Source organism: Panthera leo, chromosome B1, assembly GCF_018350215.1.
Source record: "Panthera leo isolate Ple1 chromosome B1, P.leo_Ple1_pat1.1, whole genome shotgun sequence".
NCBI lineage: Eukaryota > Metazoa > Chordata > Mammalia > Carnivora > Felidae > Panthera > Panthera leo.
In genome coordinates, this window is record NC_056682.1 from 74,568,401 (window position 1) to 74,583,453 (window position 15,053).

A 15,053-nucleotide genomic window follows, 5' to 3' on the forward strand; every position below is an offset into this window, starting at 1 on the left:
ATGTGCTCACTCTAAAAAAATAAAAAAAATAAAAAATAAACAACTATAGTTTGACCCCAACTTTTACATTCATCTTTATGTAACAAATATACTCTAGAATTTTAGATGCCGAAGGCAAATAATAATTTCCCATTATGAAGGAATCTCTCTCTTCCCACTCCTTAACTGTGTCTGTGTCTATGTGTGTAAGAGTTTATTCAGAAAGGCCCATGTTTAGACCAACTGAGTCAATCTGGACAGTGTGAAACTGATTGAGACGGGCTGATTTCAAAAATCCATAGAAATACCATCCAATCACCTCAGAATTAGACTTGACTTCTTCTGTGCCTGGTTTAGATGCACCATGAGTTGTAGTATCATTGTTGCAGTCAGACATACCTAAAAGTAAAATGTGTTAAGCACACATTAAATAATTTAGTTTAAAAAGCTGTACAATCTCAGTGATATTCTTATAAATATTCTGTAACATAATTTATTTGCGGTCAGAATGTGCTCTGCAAAATTACAATCACATGAGTATCTATTGATTATAACAGGTAAACAATTCTAACAACAAAATTTGAGAAAAAGTATTTATGCAGAATGTGAAAACATATACCTCAATGATTAAAAAATAATTTCATAAAACATTTTAGATATGAAACAAAATTTAAAAGACAAGAACATCAACTTGATTTGACAGATGAAAAACTCATATACAAGATATCTGAAGCAAAAATATTATTCATGGCCTACATAAAACCAAAGTTTTAGACTAGAACTCAGACCTCTTCTACCTCCCTGGCCAGTGCTCTTTCATATTGATAAACACAGACATGACTATTCATTCTCGAAGTGAAACACTATACCCAGATTTCATTAAATAAAAAGTTTGAGCTATTTCTGCTTCTAAGTTATGCAACAACATTTATAGAATGCCAACTATACATGAAGAACTCTTCTAGGCACTAAGGAGAAAGAAGAGTAAAATCGAATTCATGGTCTGCAAGTACTCTGAATCTAATCAAGGAGACAGAGAGAAATAATTACAAGATACCACGTTAGGTATTACAATGCAAAGAAACAAATTTTTACTTTTGAAATACACTGGAGGGAACAATTTTACAATTTCAGTTTGTAAACCGAACCCAATACCACATTAAGAAAATAATACAACATGAACAATTGGGATTTATCCCAGGAATACGAAACTAGCTCAATTAGGAAATCTATTACTATATACTGTATTCCTAAACCTAAGGGAAAAAACACAGTTTTCTTCACATATGTTGAGAGATCTTTTGACAAAATGCAACATCCATTTTCAGTACTCAAGGAAAAGGGAACTAAGGGAGATTTTCTCAACATGATTTCCAGTAACGACCTTGGGTAACTGAACTGGAGAAAGTAAAATTGCAGCTAAAGGAAAACGACTGTACATATTAGGGATATTAGTCTGTTGTGTTTCAGTTCCCTACAGTCAACTATGGTCGATTAGCACATTATCCTCCTCTTGATATGTTGTCAAAAAATTAATAACAGCTTCACACTGCATCACAGTGTCTACATCATTCACTTCAACTTCATCTCATCGCATGGGCATTTTATCATCTCTCATTACCATAGGAAGAAGGGTGAGTACAGTATAATATATTTTGAGAGAAAGAAAAAGACCACATTCACAAAACTTTTATTACCATATAGTGTTATAACTGTTCTATTTTATTATTGTTGTTGTTAATCTCTTAACGTGCCTAGTTTATAAATTAAACTTTATCATAGGTATGTATGTGTAGGAAAAAGCACAGTATATAAAGGGTTCAGTACAATCCCCAGTTCCAGGCATCCACTGGCAGTTTTGGAATGTATCCCCCACAGATAAAGGGAGACTACTGTAAAGAACTCTTAAAAACAAAAAGAAAAAACTCAAAAACCAGATTGAAAGCAGGAAAAAGACATAAACAGAAAATTCACACACACACAGAAAGACATTAAAACGGCCCTCCAACATATAAAAATGTTCAAATTCACTCATAATTAGAGAAATGCAAGTTAAAACAACACTGAGATAACCATTTCTTACCTACCAGACTGGCAAAAAAATTTTAAATATAACAAAACTTTCCGTTCGTGAGGAAGTACGGAAAAACAGGGACTTTCATACAGTGCTGATGGGAATACAAATTGGCACAGCCATTCTGGAGGCAACTTTAGTGATGCCTAAGATCATCATCACATATGCACTTACTGCTATACCCAGCAATCTCATTTCTAGGAATCCATCCTAGGAATATACCTCCAGCAATACAAAAAGACATAGACATTGCAGTATTCTTCATAAATGTAAAATATTGGAAACAGCCTAAGTGTCTATACATAGGAAAGTGACTGAATAAACCATGGCACAGCCAAAGAACAGAGTACTATGCAACTATTAAAAAAATGAGGAGGATCTCTATGATATGGAGTGATTTCCAGGACATACTGTTAAGTGAAAAAAACACAAAGCCCAAAAATACTTATAGGTATACTACCTTCATGTAAGAACAAAGGGAATATAAGAAAATACATGTTTCTGTTCATTAGAGCAAAAAGAAATACAAGAACAAAGAGACAGACAGACACACACACACACAGACACACACACACACACACACACACACACACACACACACACACAGTCCAAAGCAGGCTCCAGGCTCTGAGCTGTCTGCACAGAGCCCGGCATGGGGCTCAAACCCATGAACTGTGATATGACCTCAGCCAAAATCGGAGGCTTAACCGACTGAGCCACTCAGGCGCCCCCCTAAATACCATTCTTCAGTAAGGAACTGTAACTCTTAGAAGAATTGGTTGATTCTAAGGCTGGAGCAGGGAAAATACAAGATGAGTCTGGAACATTTTCTGGAAATGAAAGAATACAGGAACCAACCTGAAGGAACCCCTAAAGGCCAATGCTAGAACAAACTGAGCAACAAAATAACTTATGATAATACTGTATTTAGACCCATAGATTAAGACAAATGAGTCCATACTGATATAAATAGCCAAATAAATAAGTAAATGGGGGTAAAGAGGCAATACTTCCATATGACAAAGTCTCAATTAATAAACATAGAAAAGAGGGAAACAGAATCACCATCTGGCAAATACCACAGTAATAAATGTTGCAGACAAGATCCACTGATAGATGCTAAAATTAGAAGGCAAAAGTTAGAGAGGAGAAACAGGGTTTACATAATTTCCAAGTATCTCCCACAAGGTACTTACGAACTGAAAAGGGAAAGACAGTAAAGGAAATCATGGTTTGTAGTGAAGAAACTCAACAGATATAACTTAACCAAGTGATCAAGCAATTACCAGTAGTAAGATATAACATCATAATCCCCTTGAAACACTGCACTGAGAAGGACACATCATTTCTGTGATATTCTTGCCAAAAATGCATAAGCTCAGGCCTATCATGAGAAAACACTGGACTAACGCAAACTAAGGGATGCTCCACAAAATAACTGATCAATACTCTTTAAAAGTGTCATGTTTCCTAGATAGGATTCTGGAACAGAAAAAAAGACAACTGAAAATTTAGTGAAATTCTAATAAGGTCTGTAGTTTAGTTAATAATATGATACCAATGTTAGTTTCCTATTCTTGATAATTATAGTTATGTAAGATATTAGCATTCAGGGAAGTGGGGTGAAGAATCTAAGGAAACTGCACTATTTTTGCAAGTCTAAAATTAGATCAAAATTAGTTTTTTAAAAACGGAAAGAAATTCTGAACAAAGGTTGAGGAATTACCCTTAGATAAAAGTAGGAAACCTCTTCCACTGAGGGAAGAATGAAAAGGAGGAAGGAAAGGAAGGAACCCCTGGAGATAGCAAAGAGTGGAATAGAAAACAGAAGAAAATTAAGGCAATTCACTTTCACTGTCTTCTACTTTCTTATGAAACAGAAGTTATCATCGGCTTCTCTGTATTAATCAGTAGCATCAATTAGGAAAATATATCATTATCATCCAACTGAAGAAAAGGTCAAATAACCCTGGACATAGAGAGAAACAGGAAATCAAATTTCTGAGAATTACAGAGATAGGTACTAAATAATCTGTGTTTTATTGATATTCTTTAAATGCTCTGACCTACTTCACATTTATTTTTTAGAAGTTTGTTCATAAAGTTTGATAACTAATATACATGGGGAACAAAAAGATTTAAAAAGTTAATGACTTCTAGTTTGTACTGTTTAAGATACATGGTTTTTGATCTTTACACATATTCAGTTATCTTTAAAAACTGTTTTCAAAATAGAATGATAAGCTACTCTTTCAAAACTACCATTAATGCTCAAGCCTCTTAAGCAAATTTATACTGCAGGCCAAAAATGCTTCAGGTCATCTCTGGGGCTCTGATTCTATAAATCAGCCAGAGGTACTCATTAACTAAGGAGTGTTAAGAACAAATGACCTTTGGCGTGAATTATTAATGAGCACTAGAAAAAGTGCTTAAATAATATCACCCGAAGTTTATAATTCATCCAACTGTCTGGGATTATTTTTTATTTTATTATTAAAATCATATTTTAATTTCTATAAACTGAATAAACTAGATCTATCCAAGGGGAATTTATGTAAGAACTTTAACCAGAATTCAATGAGGGAGAATTCTATACCCTATAATACTTAATTGCATTTAGGTTCTTCCTAAGGACCCAAGAAAGAGAGGCCAGAAGGTACCAAATTTGCCAGGATACTGGAAGAGGAAATAGAAGATTCTATGGACGCCAGAAAAGAAAAAACTACATTTACAGTCTCCATGTTTCCAATGAGTTAAAGACTAGAAGTTAGAAGTCTAACACTAAAGGATGTATGTATGGGATGATGTTGTTAAACAGAAACCCTGAATTTTCAAATTAAGGTACTCACATACCACACAGAGTCTGAAACGGTGTGCTCAAGGCACAGGAAGGCAAATAGAAACAGGGCAGAGTTAAACAGGATAAACATGGCACATCATATTGGAATGAGAATTTACATTCTTTTTATTAAAATAAGTACTAGAATATTATGGGATCTAAAACAAAATTCACTTGAATAAAACAATATACATAAGTCTTCCAAGAAATTTCTTGAAGTTTTGTAATAAAATATGTGTCTCCAAAGAAACATCTGAGGGGAGGGGGGGAGAAAGAAACATCTGAAGAGGGATACTTCCTTCTAGAGGTACTTTAGTAAAAACGTTGGAGAAATATTATAAATAATTATTAATATATGTGACCAAGGAGTTCGAACTGGTGAGATAAGGACAATGCTAAGGAGGTAAATACAGAAAATTGAAAGCAAAAAGTAGCAAAACCTGGGCTTTCTTTAATTTAAATTTGCTTAGTTTCTTTAGACTATTGTATTGCTGATATTCCAGAGACTGGTTACCAGGCTAAATATTAAAGAAAGTTACTCTATTTCTTTCATTCTTGATGGAATTTATTAGAATATGTCTAGCTTTTCTCGCTTATGAATAAACAGAATGGAAAGACTTGTTTTAATTTCATAATTTAATACTAATTTTAAAGTTGAACTAACTTACAATAAAAAAACTTAGTTAAAACATATAGTGACATTAAGTAACTACATGTGTTCGAGTTGAAAAATAACATCTAAAATACAGAAGCTTTCTGCTGTAGTCAAAACAATTTAATTTTCTTTTTTATGACAGTAGTCTTAACGTAAGGAAAAAATCCTTTTCCCTACTATCTAATGCAAATGATATTGAACTAAAAATGGTTCACAACACAATATGTTCAAAGTACAATTACATTCCCTTTCATAAGTATAACTAAATAAAAGGAAATAAGATAATAACGAATCATTTACATTATGCTGCTGCCTTATGTCAACAATTATCTCATATCTGTAAAAGCTATTTTACCATACACCTACAAGTCCTTTTAGTGATAAGTTAAGATTGCATTGCTCATCAGTCTAGACAATTCAAAAGTAGAAAGCTTTGACAAAATATAGTTAATTCCCCATTACAGGTAATAATGGGAAACAATTTAAAAATCAATATTCAGGGGTGATTGGCTGGCTCAGCTGGAAAAGCATCCAACTCTTGATCTTGGGGTCATGAGTCTGAGCCCCATGCTGGGTGTATGGATTACTAAAAACAAACAAACTTAAAAAATAATACTAATAATAAATAAAAATCAATATTCAACTATTCCCATCTCCACCATCATTACTAACTTTCAACCAAGTAATAAAATTAACTGGGAAAGTCTTATTTTCCCCATTTAGATTGTGTTTCAGAGAAACTAATGAGAAGTAAAATGATAAGAGTCTCAAAACTAAAGTACTTCCTGAATTCTTCAAGATAACTAGTTGCGTTCCAGAATATTAGCAGTGAGGCCAACCAAGAACCGAAAGAACTGGGGAGTTACTTTAATTCTGTAACTAAATTCCCAAAACTATATAAAGTAAACCCCTCAATATTTTTTTCAGTGGAAAAAAGCTTCAGAATAAATAAAGTAAGAATACAGCTTAAACACAGACACAGATAGTAACATATAGAAAAATTTATAGATACGCGTATTTACATGAGTTGGTGTATATTTCTTAGAAGCAACTGCAGCCAGAATGAGCACACATAGTGCCCAGATATTGGTTTCTAATACCATTCTCCAGTAAAGGGAACCAGCACTTCTTGGAGAAATAGCTGAGTCTAGGCCTGGGGCAGGAAATATACAAGATGAGCCTGAACATCTTGTAGTGCCAGGAAGTAAAGATGTGCTAAAGAAAATCCCAACAACAAACCAAACAACAAAATCCTCACAACGATAGGGATATGTCAAAGGGATATAAAAACGAACTGAAAGAGCTCCCAATAGCCAAAGCTGGAGTAATCTAAGCAACAAAATAAAGTACTACTGGATTATATAACTCAAAGTATAAAATAAATATCCACGAGACAATATTCATGTAAATAAATGACTAAATAACAAATGAGGACAAGGAGACAAATTTCCCTTGCAAAAGAATTCCAAAAAATTTATGTACATACTGCACTGTTAAGAAGGTGGAATATAACTCCCTACTTCTTAAGCATGTACTTCACATAGTGACTTTTTTCTAAGAAGTACAATATGCAAAGGTTAGGGAAGGAGTAACTTTACGGAGGACAAACCTAATAAACCCAATCTCAAGCCAGGGGACTAAGTCAACAACAACCACTGATAATATTTACTCTTTATATAATGAGAATGTCACTTTATTCCTGTGGGTCTTCCTCCCAAAAACATATTATCCAGTCTAATCCTAAGAACAGCACCAGACAAATCTCAATTGAGGGACAGTCTACATAATACTTGACCAGTAACTCTCAAAACTATCAACTTATAATCAAAATCAAGGAGTCTGAGAACTGGTCAAAACCAAAAGGGCACATGACAACTAAATCTAATGTGGTATTCTGGAACAGAAAAAGGACATTGGGAGAAAACTGAAGCAATCTGAACAAACATTAGTACATATAAATATTGGTTTATGAATTGTGACAAATGTACCACACTAATGCAGTATGTTAATAACAGGGGAAGCTGGGCATGGGGTATACAGGAATCTCTACATTATCTGCAATAATTCTAAAAATCTAAAATTTTTCTAAAATAAGAGCTTATTATAAAATAATCTAAGAATACTGTTATATGTTATAGTTTTTAATAATTAATATAAACTTAAAATAAGATTTTTCATACACTTAAGAAACAGTATAACTCAATTTAACTACTATTTTAACTACTATATTAAAAATAGTTATATTCAAAATCCTGTAGTCTAAAACTTCATGAACTGAAATCTTTAATACTATATACTTGGAAACTCAAGCAATATTTAGGCATGAGGTACTGAGCTAGAAGATAGGGATTTAAGAACAAGCCAAAAAAGAATGTAAGATTTGGTCCCTATCTTCATGGAGTTTGGAGGCATATAATCACACACAAAATGTAAACTGTAACTGTGGTAAATGTATGATCTGGGTGGTTAGAGTATTCCCTAAGGAAACAAAACTTCTGTTGAAGTGTGAAGGATAGTTAGGAGCTAATAAGGAGCCTTGTAATGGCAAGGATCAAGACAAGTACAAAGGACTAAAAGGTGGCCAGCACAGTTGAAGTGGAGAGTTAAGCAGAACATGGTAAATGATGAGGCTGGAGGGCAAGGATGAGTTAAGCACTGTTAAGGAGTTTTATTTTTATTCTAGAAGCAATGGGAAGTCGTAGAAAGATTGGGGAGGAGAGAAAAGTGACAATCAGATGCGTGTTTCAAAATAAGCCACTATGCCTCCAGGATGGATAATGGATTAGAGAGGGGCCAAAATAGAAGTGAGCAGAGACGAATGGAGGCTACTATAGAAATTTCAGGCAAGATGATGGTAACAACTAAAGTGGTAGCAGTGGAAATGGAAAGACGTAAACAGATTCAAGAGATATTCAAGGGGCGCCTGGGTGGCTCAGTCGGTTAAGCGTCCGACTTCAGCTCAGGTCACGATCTCGCGGTCCGCGAGTTCGAGCCCCGCGTCGGGCTCTGGGCTGATGGCTCAGAGGCTGGAGCTTGCTTCTGATTCTGTGTCTCCCTCTCTCTCTGCCCCTCCCCCGTTCATGCTGTGTCTCTCTCTGTCTCAAAAATAAATAAACGTTATGTGCTCGCTTCGGCAGCACATATACTAAAAATAAATAAACGTTAAAAAAAATTTTTATGAAAAAAAAAAGAGATATTCAAAAAGTAAGAGTAATAAAACTTGTTGACAGTAACTGGGAAAGGGAGTTATTAAGGATCACTCCTAATTTTCTGTTTTGCACAACTGGAAAGATAATAGAGTCACTCACTGAAATAAGGAGCAAAGAAAAATGAACATTTGTTTTGTTTGTTTTGTTTTGTGTGGGAGTGAGGGGGAAATCAATTTAGTTGTAAACATATTGTATTTGAGAGAACTTTAATATATTCAACAGAGGGTGCCAACAAGGAAGCAAGATATACAGGCCTAGAGCACAGAGGAGATCGAAAACACACCCTTAGAAAAGCTGTCGTCTTTAGCCTAGAAAAGCAGCTAACTATAATCCCCAAATATCCAAGAAAAACATTAGACTTTGACCATCTGGATTTAATTAAAACAAAAGCTGAGAGAGAACATGGCAATAATATTTCATCAGCTAAAACGAAAACTGCTAGGCACCACGGGAAATACAGAGTTTTTTAAAATCTTGGTTCAAAAGTACAGTAATTATGTCACTAATCATGCAGTATTTTAAGGTTTTAGCACGGCTGGCGAACATTGTTGGGAATGTTTTATACCTGTGCTGTCCAATAAAGTAGCCGCTTAGCTTCATGTGGCTGCTGAGCACCTGAAATATGACTGGTGTGACTGAGGAACTGAATTTTTAATCCTAGTTTATTTTAACCAATTTAAATACCCACACGTGGCTAGTGGCTACAGTATTAGAGCTGGTTTAGAACTTCTTCATCTATTTCATCTAATCCCCAACAACTACCCTGCAAATTAACTGTGAGTGGTTGTGGGTGATAGAGGGATTAGAGCACTAGAAACTTTCATTCCATCTGCCCACTACATTGTTCGAATTTTAGTTTCAAGAATATATATTACTTGTAAAATTAAACATATTTTTAATTTTAAAAGTAATTAATATGCCACATAGAAAAATTAGGAAATACAGAAAGAACAAAATAAAAATAATCTGTACATCTATCTTTAAGAAATAATCTGTAATTAACATTTACTCATATCTGAAGAGGATCTGTATTTTTAACCCTTTTGTTAGAAGTACTTGTAGCACAATGGCCCAAGTTATTCTCTGAGTTTTATCACATTACTGTTCTCTCCCACCCCCATCTCCAAACACCTCGGAAATCCTTTTAGACAGCCACTATCTCTAGAACTCAACCTTGAACCTGCCAAAAATAAACACAGTCCACTCGCCTGTCTCCCTTTATTACCATCACCCTTTGCCACTAATGTCACACACTTTAACTGGAACCCAATCTGTACCCCACAATGTCATGAAATCATTTAGTCACTATCATGAAACGAGTATAAGCTTTGGAGTAGAACAACCGCGATTGTGAGTCTGTGGTTCTCCTTTTACAGCGCCGGTGACCTTGGACTACTTACTTCTGCTGGTTTCTGTACCTGTTTCTTCATTTGTTAACAGAAAATAAGAATACTTAATATACAGTATCTATAAAGCATAATGCCTAGCCAAAGTAGCACTTAATAAACGACAACTATTATGGACTTAGCACTGCTCTAGATGCCCTGAAGGTAATAGCACTCAAACAAAACAGATAGGGGGCTGGCCATCCTGGAGGCTACATGCCACTGATTTAACCCCTAGGGACTCTTTCCACCTGGGATTTGAACTCCATCCCTTATTAGGTGTGTGACCTTATACAAAGCATTTTAGCTAAAATCTCAATTTCTTCATTTCTAACATGGTAATATTATCATATCCACTTGATATGGCTAGAATAAAACTATGTATATGAAAACTGAGTATATGAAAGTATATAAAACTGAGTATATGAAAGTGCTTTGTAAATTATTACATGCTAAATAAACAGAAGGTATTAAACAAAGAGTAACATATTCCTCTTGTCCCAGACAAAGCTTTCCAACGAGTATGCCGAGAATGAATTACAGATGTGCTGAAACATTGACTGCCCCCTCAGCCTTCAGGGAACCAGAGAGAGCCTGAATATAGTCTGCCCTACAAATATAATCATTTTCTATGTGTGCCATGATGCAGAACAATTTGGAAGCCTTGCTCTAAAATACTATCGCATGCTAGCAGAAACTGGAGTTGGCTAACCGACTCTCTCCTCTGTATGACTTAGGCTTCATCACAAGTTCCACTGTTCTTACGATCCTGCTTCAAAAACAGTGCCTCGCAGTTCCCTAAAGGGCTAAAGAAGATCAAGGAGCTGTTTAGTCCAATGCTATCAGAGATATTCAAAAATGAAACAAAATAAAAAACTCTTAGATGAGAATATGGCAAAGATATTGCCATATTTTCACAAAAGATTAGAGCAATTTCCAGTAACACCTATCTATGACCACCACAAGACAAAGGTTTAGAAGTCATGGAGGAGAGGAGAATCAGAGATAGGAGAAAGAGAAAAGGAATAAAGGAAAAAGAAAACATATACTTTTGTAGAAAACAGCTGAGAATCTGCGAGAATCTGCAAGAATCTGAGAATTCGGTGGCTTCCATGTTTGCCTAAAGGTAGTAGGCCAAAGATAACAAGATTATTTTCAGATTCTTTCGTTTTATAGTCTTTTTCATACATCCTAGAACTAACGCTGCTGCATAGTTTTAGACTGTCATGGTCCCTAAATCATCATCTTTCATTATGTAGAACTACTCTTTCCAGTGTGTACATACATTGTTAGTTTTTTCATACATGGCCAAAATATCTTAAATTCCCTGTTGAATTTATTCTTATTCTTTCCTTCATCCTGAGTTTATTCCTTTCTCCATCCCAAATTGATCATTCTCAAATGTATTTATACCTCCAGAATCTCACAAAGCCAAGTTTATTACTTAAAACCTTTTTCTCATTTACCACTCTTCATGTCATAAATGCACATACACTCCATATACACACAGATTTATATCCATCCTGATGGGAAAACTCTACCAAATAACACTCCATAAGCTTTCTCCAAGTTCATTTCTTTTGGTCATACTTTTAGATAGGACATTCAACAAGGTGTTCATCTACTGAAGATTATTAAGGGAAAACATATTCTTTTCTTAACAGATGGTAGAGAAATCAGGTGAGATATCCCGAAGTCATGCCAAAAACAATGTAACGGAAACACAGCAGAAGCAGTCTAGACTAGACTAGTCTACTACTAGGTTCAATCCTGGCTCCATCAGTGTAATTTTGAGCAGATTCCTTTGGCCTCAGTTAATTGTTTAGTTTCAGTTTCTTCATCTATAAAAATGGGGATTTTAGCCACCCTGTAAAAGTTGCTGTGAGGATTAGATGAGATAATCACATAAAGCAATTAGCATAAGGCCCGGCACATAGTAAGCAAACAAATGTTAACTGTTGGTATGGTGTCAGATATAACTTATCTTCTGACTCTGTCATTACCTTTTTAGAAAGAAGCTAATTTAGCATAATCCTCTCTTTATGAAATTATGTTTTCTTCTCCCCCAAGTGAGGATGCTAGACAGCTGGAAGTTCTCTTACTTTGTGAGAAGAATCTAGTTGCTCTGCACATGAGCTTATGACAAGCTGTATAGGTTTCTGCAAGTGTCAAACATTTTACTACTTCAACCCTCAACCAATAAACATGTGGCAACCAAATCGGTAAGTTCAAGTACACACTCTAAACTCGTACTACATTTGGAGGGATACTAACTTTTTTACATGAAAGAACAATCATTAAAATACTTGATATAGAATAGAGGGAAAGGGGATGACTAGATAAGCAGCAACATACCAAAAGTTATGAACCACACTACTAAACCATCTTATTTGCCATTCCTAGCAAAGCCAAAGTCTAAAATAATGCCTCAAGTAAAAAACAAGAAAATGAAAGCATAGGATAGCCAAAATGTAATTTTTTAATTCTGAACTGTACCAAGCAGGATGGTGATATTTAATACGTATTAAATAATAATAAACACATTAACTTATAAACCCATTGGATCTCCGCAGCATTGGCCACAAACAGCTATCCCTAAAAAGAAACCTCAAAACCACAAATCAGGAACTAAGTAAATAGGCAGTCTTACTTCCTTCTCTAGGTCTAGGAAGGAATTTAGAAACGCAGATGTTTTGAAGTAGTTAAGAAATTTCAGTTTAATGCCTAGAATCTCTGCATTCTACTCTCCCAATACAAGCTATTTACAGTTTGAAAAAATAAAAAGCTCCACAAAAAAAAGTTGTCATTAACTTAAACAAAACACTAAGGAATAGTTTTTAATCTATCTGGAGGTTATGTACTTAAGAATTTGGTTTTTTTAAAATGGACAATCCCCCCTACCTCCCTCCAAAATGCATTCAAACAAAACTGCACATACTTTAAAGGTGGGGATGAGGAAGACCCCTGAAAGTTACAGACTTCTAGACCATGGACCCCACGCATAACTCATGATTAAGGCAAACTAATTTATCAATTTGAAAAGGAATGAAAGTAACGGAGGCAGAGATTTTCATACAAAAAATAAAATCAGAAATATTTTCTATTTTCTCAGGTAATGAGCATTAGATGTGGTGGTTGGGAGAGGGTGTTGGTCATGTTGAGCAAGGAAAACAAAAAACCATGGGACAAACAAGAAAAGTAGAGTTAAAGCAGTATTATTAACACACAGTCCATTGTAGTCACTCTGAGACAGCAGCAATGAAATGGCCTGCAGCCTTAACACAAGACTGTTTTAACATAGCCAATTCTGGTGCACATTTCCATGCCAATGAAGCTAATTAAATGGCTAATGTTAGCACACCCCTGTAGGTCAAAGCACAAGTTTATGAAAAGTTCTGTAAATATTCCATTTTTCCTTATCAGATAAGAGCTGAGTTAGATGGAGTGCTTTGGGTGGCTCAGTCAGTTAAGCATCCAACTCTTGGTGTGACCCACTTCATGATCTCGCCCTGGTCGGACAGAGCCCAGAGTCCAGCTCTGAGCACGGAGCCTATTTGACATACTCTCCCTCCCTCTCTCTCTGCCCCTCCCCCACTCGTGCTCGAGCACGCGCTCTCTCTAAGGTAAATAAATAAACCTTAAAACAAAAAAAGGACCAAGTAAGAGAAATCATGTACTTTAACCTAGGAGAAAACAAAGGGAGGGTACAGAAATCCTAAGAGGGGGTGGCTTAAGGATCTGTAGGAAGTATCAACTACAAACTTTTTGAGATCAATGGGTACAAGAGGGAGATGAAAGCAAAACAAAGGAAGTAATAAAGTAAAAGGGAAAACGTCTAGAAGCTGTTCTTTGAAACAAAACAAAACAGAACAAAAACCTCTTTCCTTTTCCTAGACACGTAAACAGTAACTTGGCAAAAAGGAACGGATGAGAAGACGACAGCACGACTTCCTTCCCAAACTCCAGCATTCGTTGGCCGTCCTCACAAGCACAGTCAGACTTGGGACATTTCTTAGGCAAGGCTCCTCCCTGCACCACTGCCCAGTGAACTTCTTGGAGGGACTACCAACTATCTCCATTCCTCTCACTGCGGGAGAGAGGAAGTAGGGGATGCAGTGAGCGGAGGAGAAAAATAAAGACTGGACACCAAACCTGAAGGTGGCCCACTTCGAGACTTAGCCGAGAAAGACCTGGATCCTGCCACCCCTTCTCCCACCCAATGCATGCAAAGATGAGAGGGCGCAGCCCTGCAAGGGCCAGTCTTCCCTTTCCACCCGCTGTTTCCGGGACACCGGGGGTCGGGGCAGAAACCAAATGCCGAAAACTTGGGCAGATATGTCACAGACGAGGGGCAGAAGTGTCTAGTGAAAAGTCTGGAATGGCAAGCTCCACAAGCAATGTGTCCACCCCCGCCAACTACCTCAGACCAGCCTTCCTCCTCCCACCCCCAACCCCCTCCCACTTCTTTCCCGGCGGGCCAGCACCGCCCTCACCTGTCTGCGGGGAACCCGGCAGCTCTCACGTCGAGGATTATCTTTGCCGCTGCTCTCCGGAATAGCCTCAAACCTGGCAAGAAGTGAGCGGAAACGCGACCTAGGCCTTTTCCTTCTTCCCCTCCTCCCACGCACCTCGGATCCTCGGGGGCGGGGAGCAACTGCAGCTGTCACCGCCTCACACTGACCAACCGCCGAGGACACACAGACCGGCTGCCTCTCAACCCGGCCTGCAGCACCAGCACTGAGAGCAGCGGAGCCGGAAGTGAGGAGACCGGAAGTAGCGTTGTCCTTGGCCCTGGACGGCCTCTCTCTCCCTCAATCTGGCCCGGCCCAGCCGCATCTCGGTGGTGCCAGCGCGCTTCCCTTGAGGCCTCCTCCGCCCCACTCCTGGAGGCTGGCCCCGCCCCTCCCGTTGC

The 15,053-nt window shown here is 36.9% G+C and overlaps 1 protein-coding gene across 7 annotated transcripts in view; it reads right to left on the reverse strand.

Annotated features, from left to right (window-relative positions):
• ARFIP1 (ADP ribosylation factor interacting protein 1) overlaps positions 1 to 15,000 on the reverse strand; it is a 122,588-nt gene extending 107,588 nt beyond the window's left edge. For 2 of the 7 annotated variants that reach the window (XM_042935287.1, XM_042935282.1), the window contains exons 1-2: positions 14,635 to 14,996; positions 299 to 378 (exon numbers count right to left, since the gene is read on the reverse strand). In XM_042935287.1, the coding sequence (XP_042791221.1) occupies positions 299 to 376 (78 nt within the window). In that variant the 5' untranslated portion in view covers positions 377 to 378; positions 14,635 to 14,996. Of the gene's footprint in view, positions 1 to 298; positions 379 to 14,634 lie in introns of all 7 variants that reach the window. The other 5 variants (XM_042935286.1, XM_042935280.1, XM_042935281.1 and 2 more) reach the window with 4 other exon arrangements.
• Positions 15,001 to 15,053: the final 53 nt, after the last annotated feature.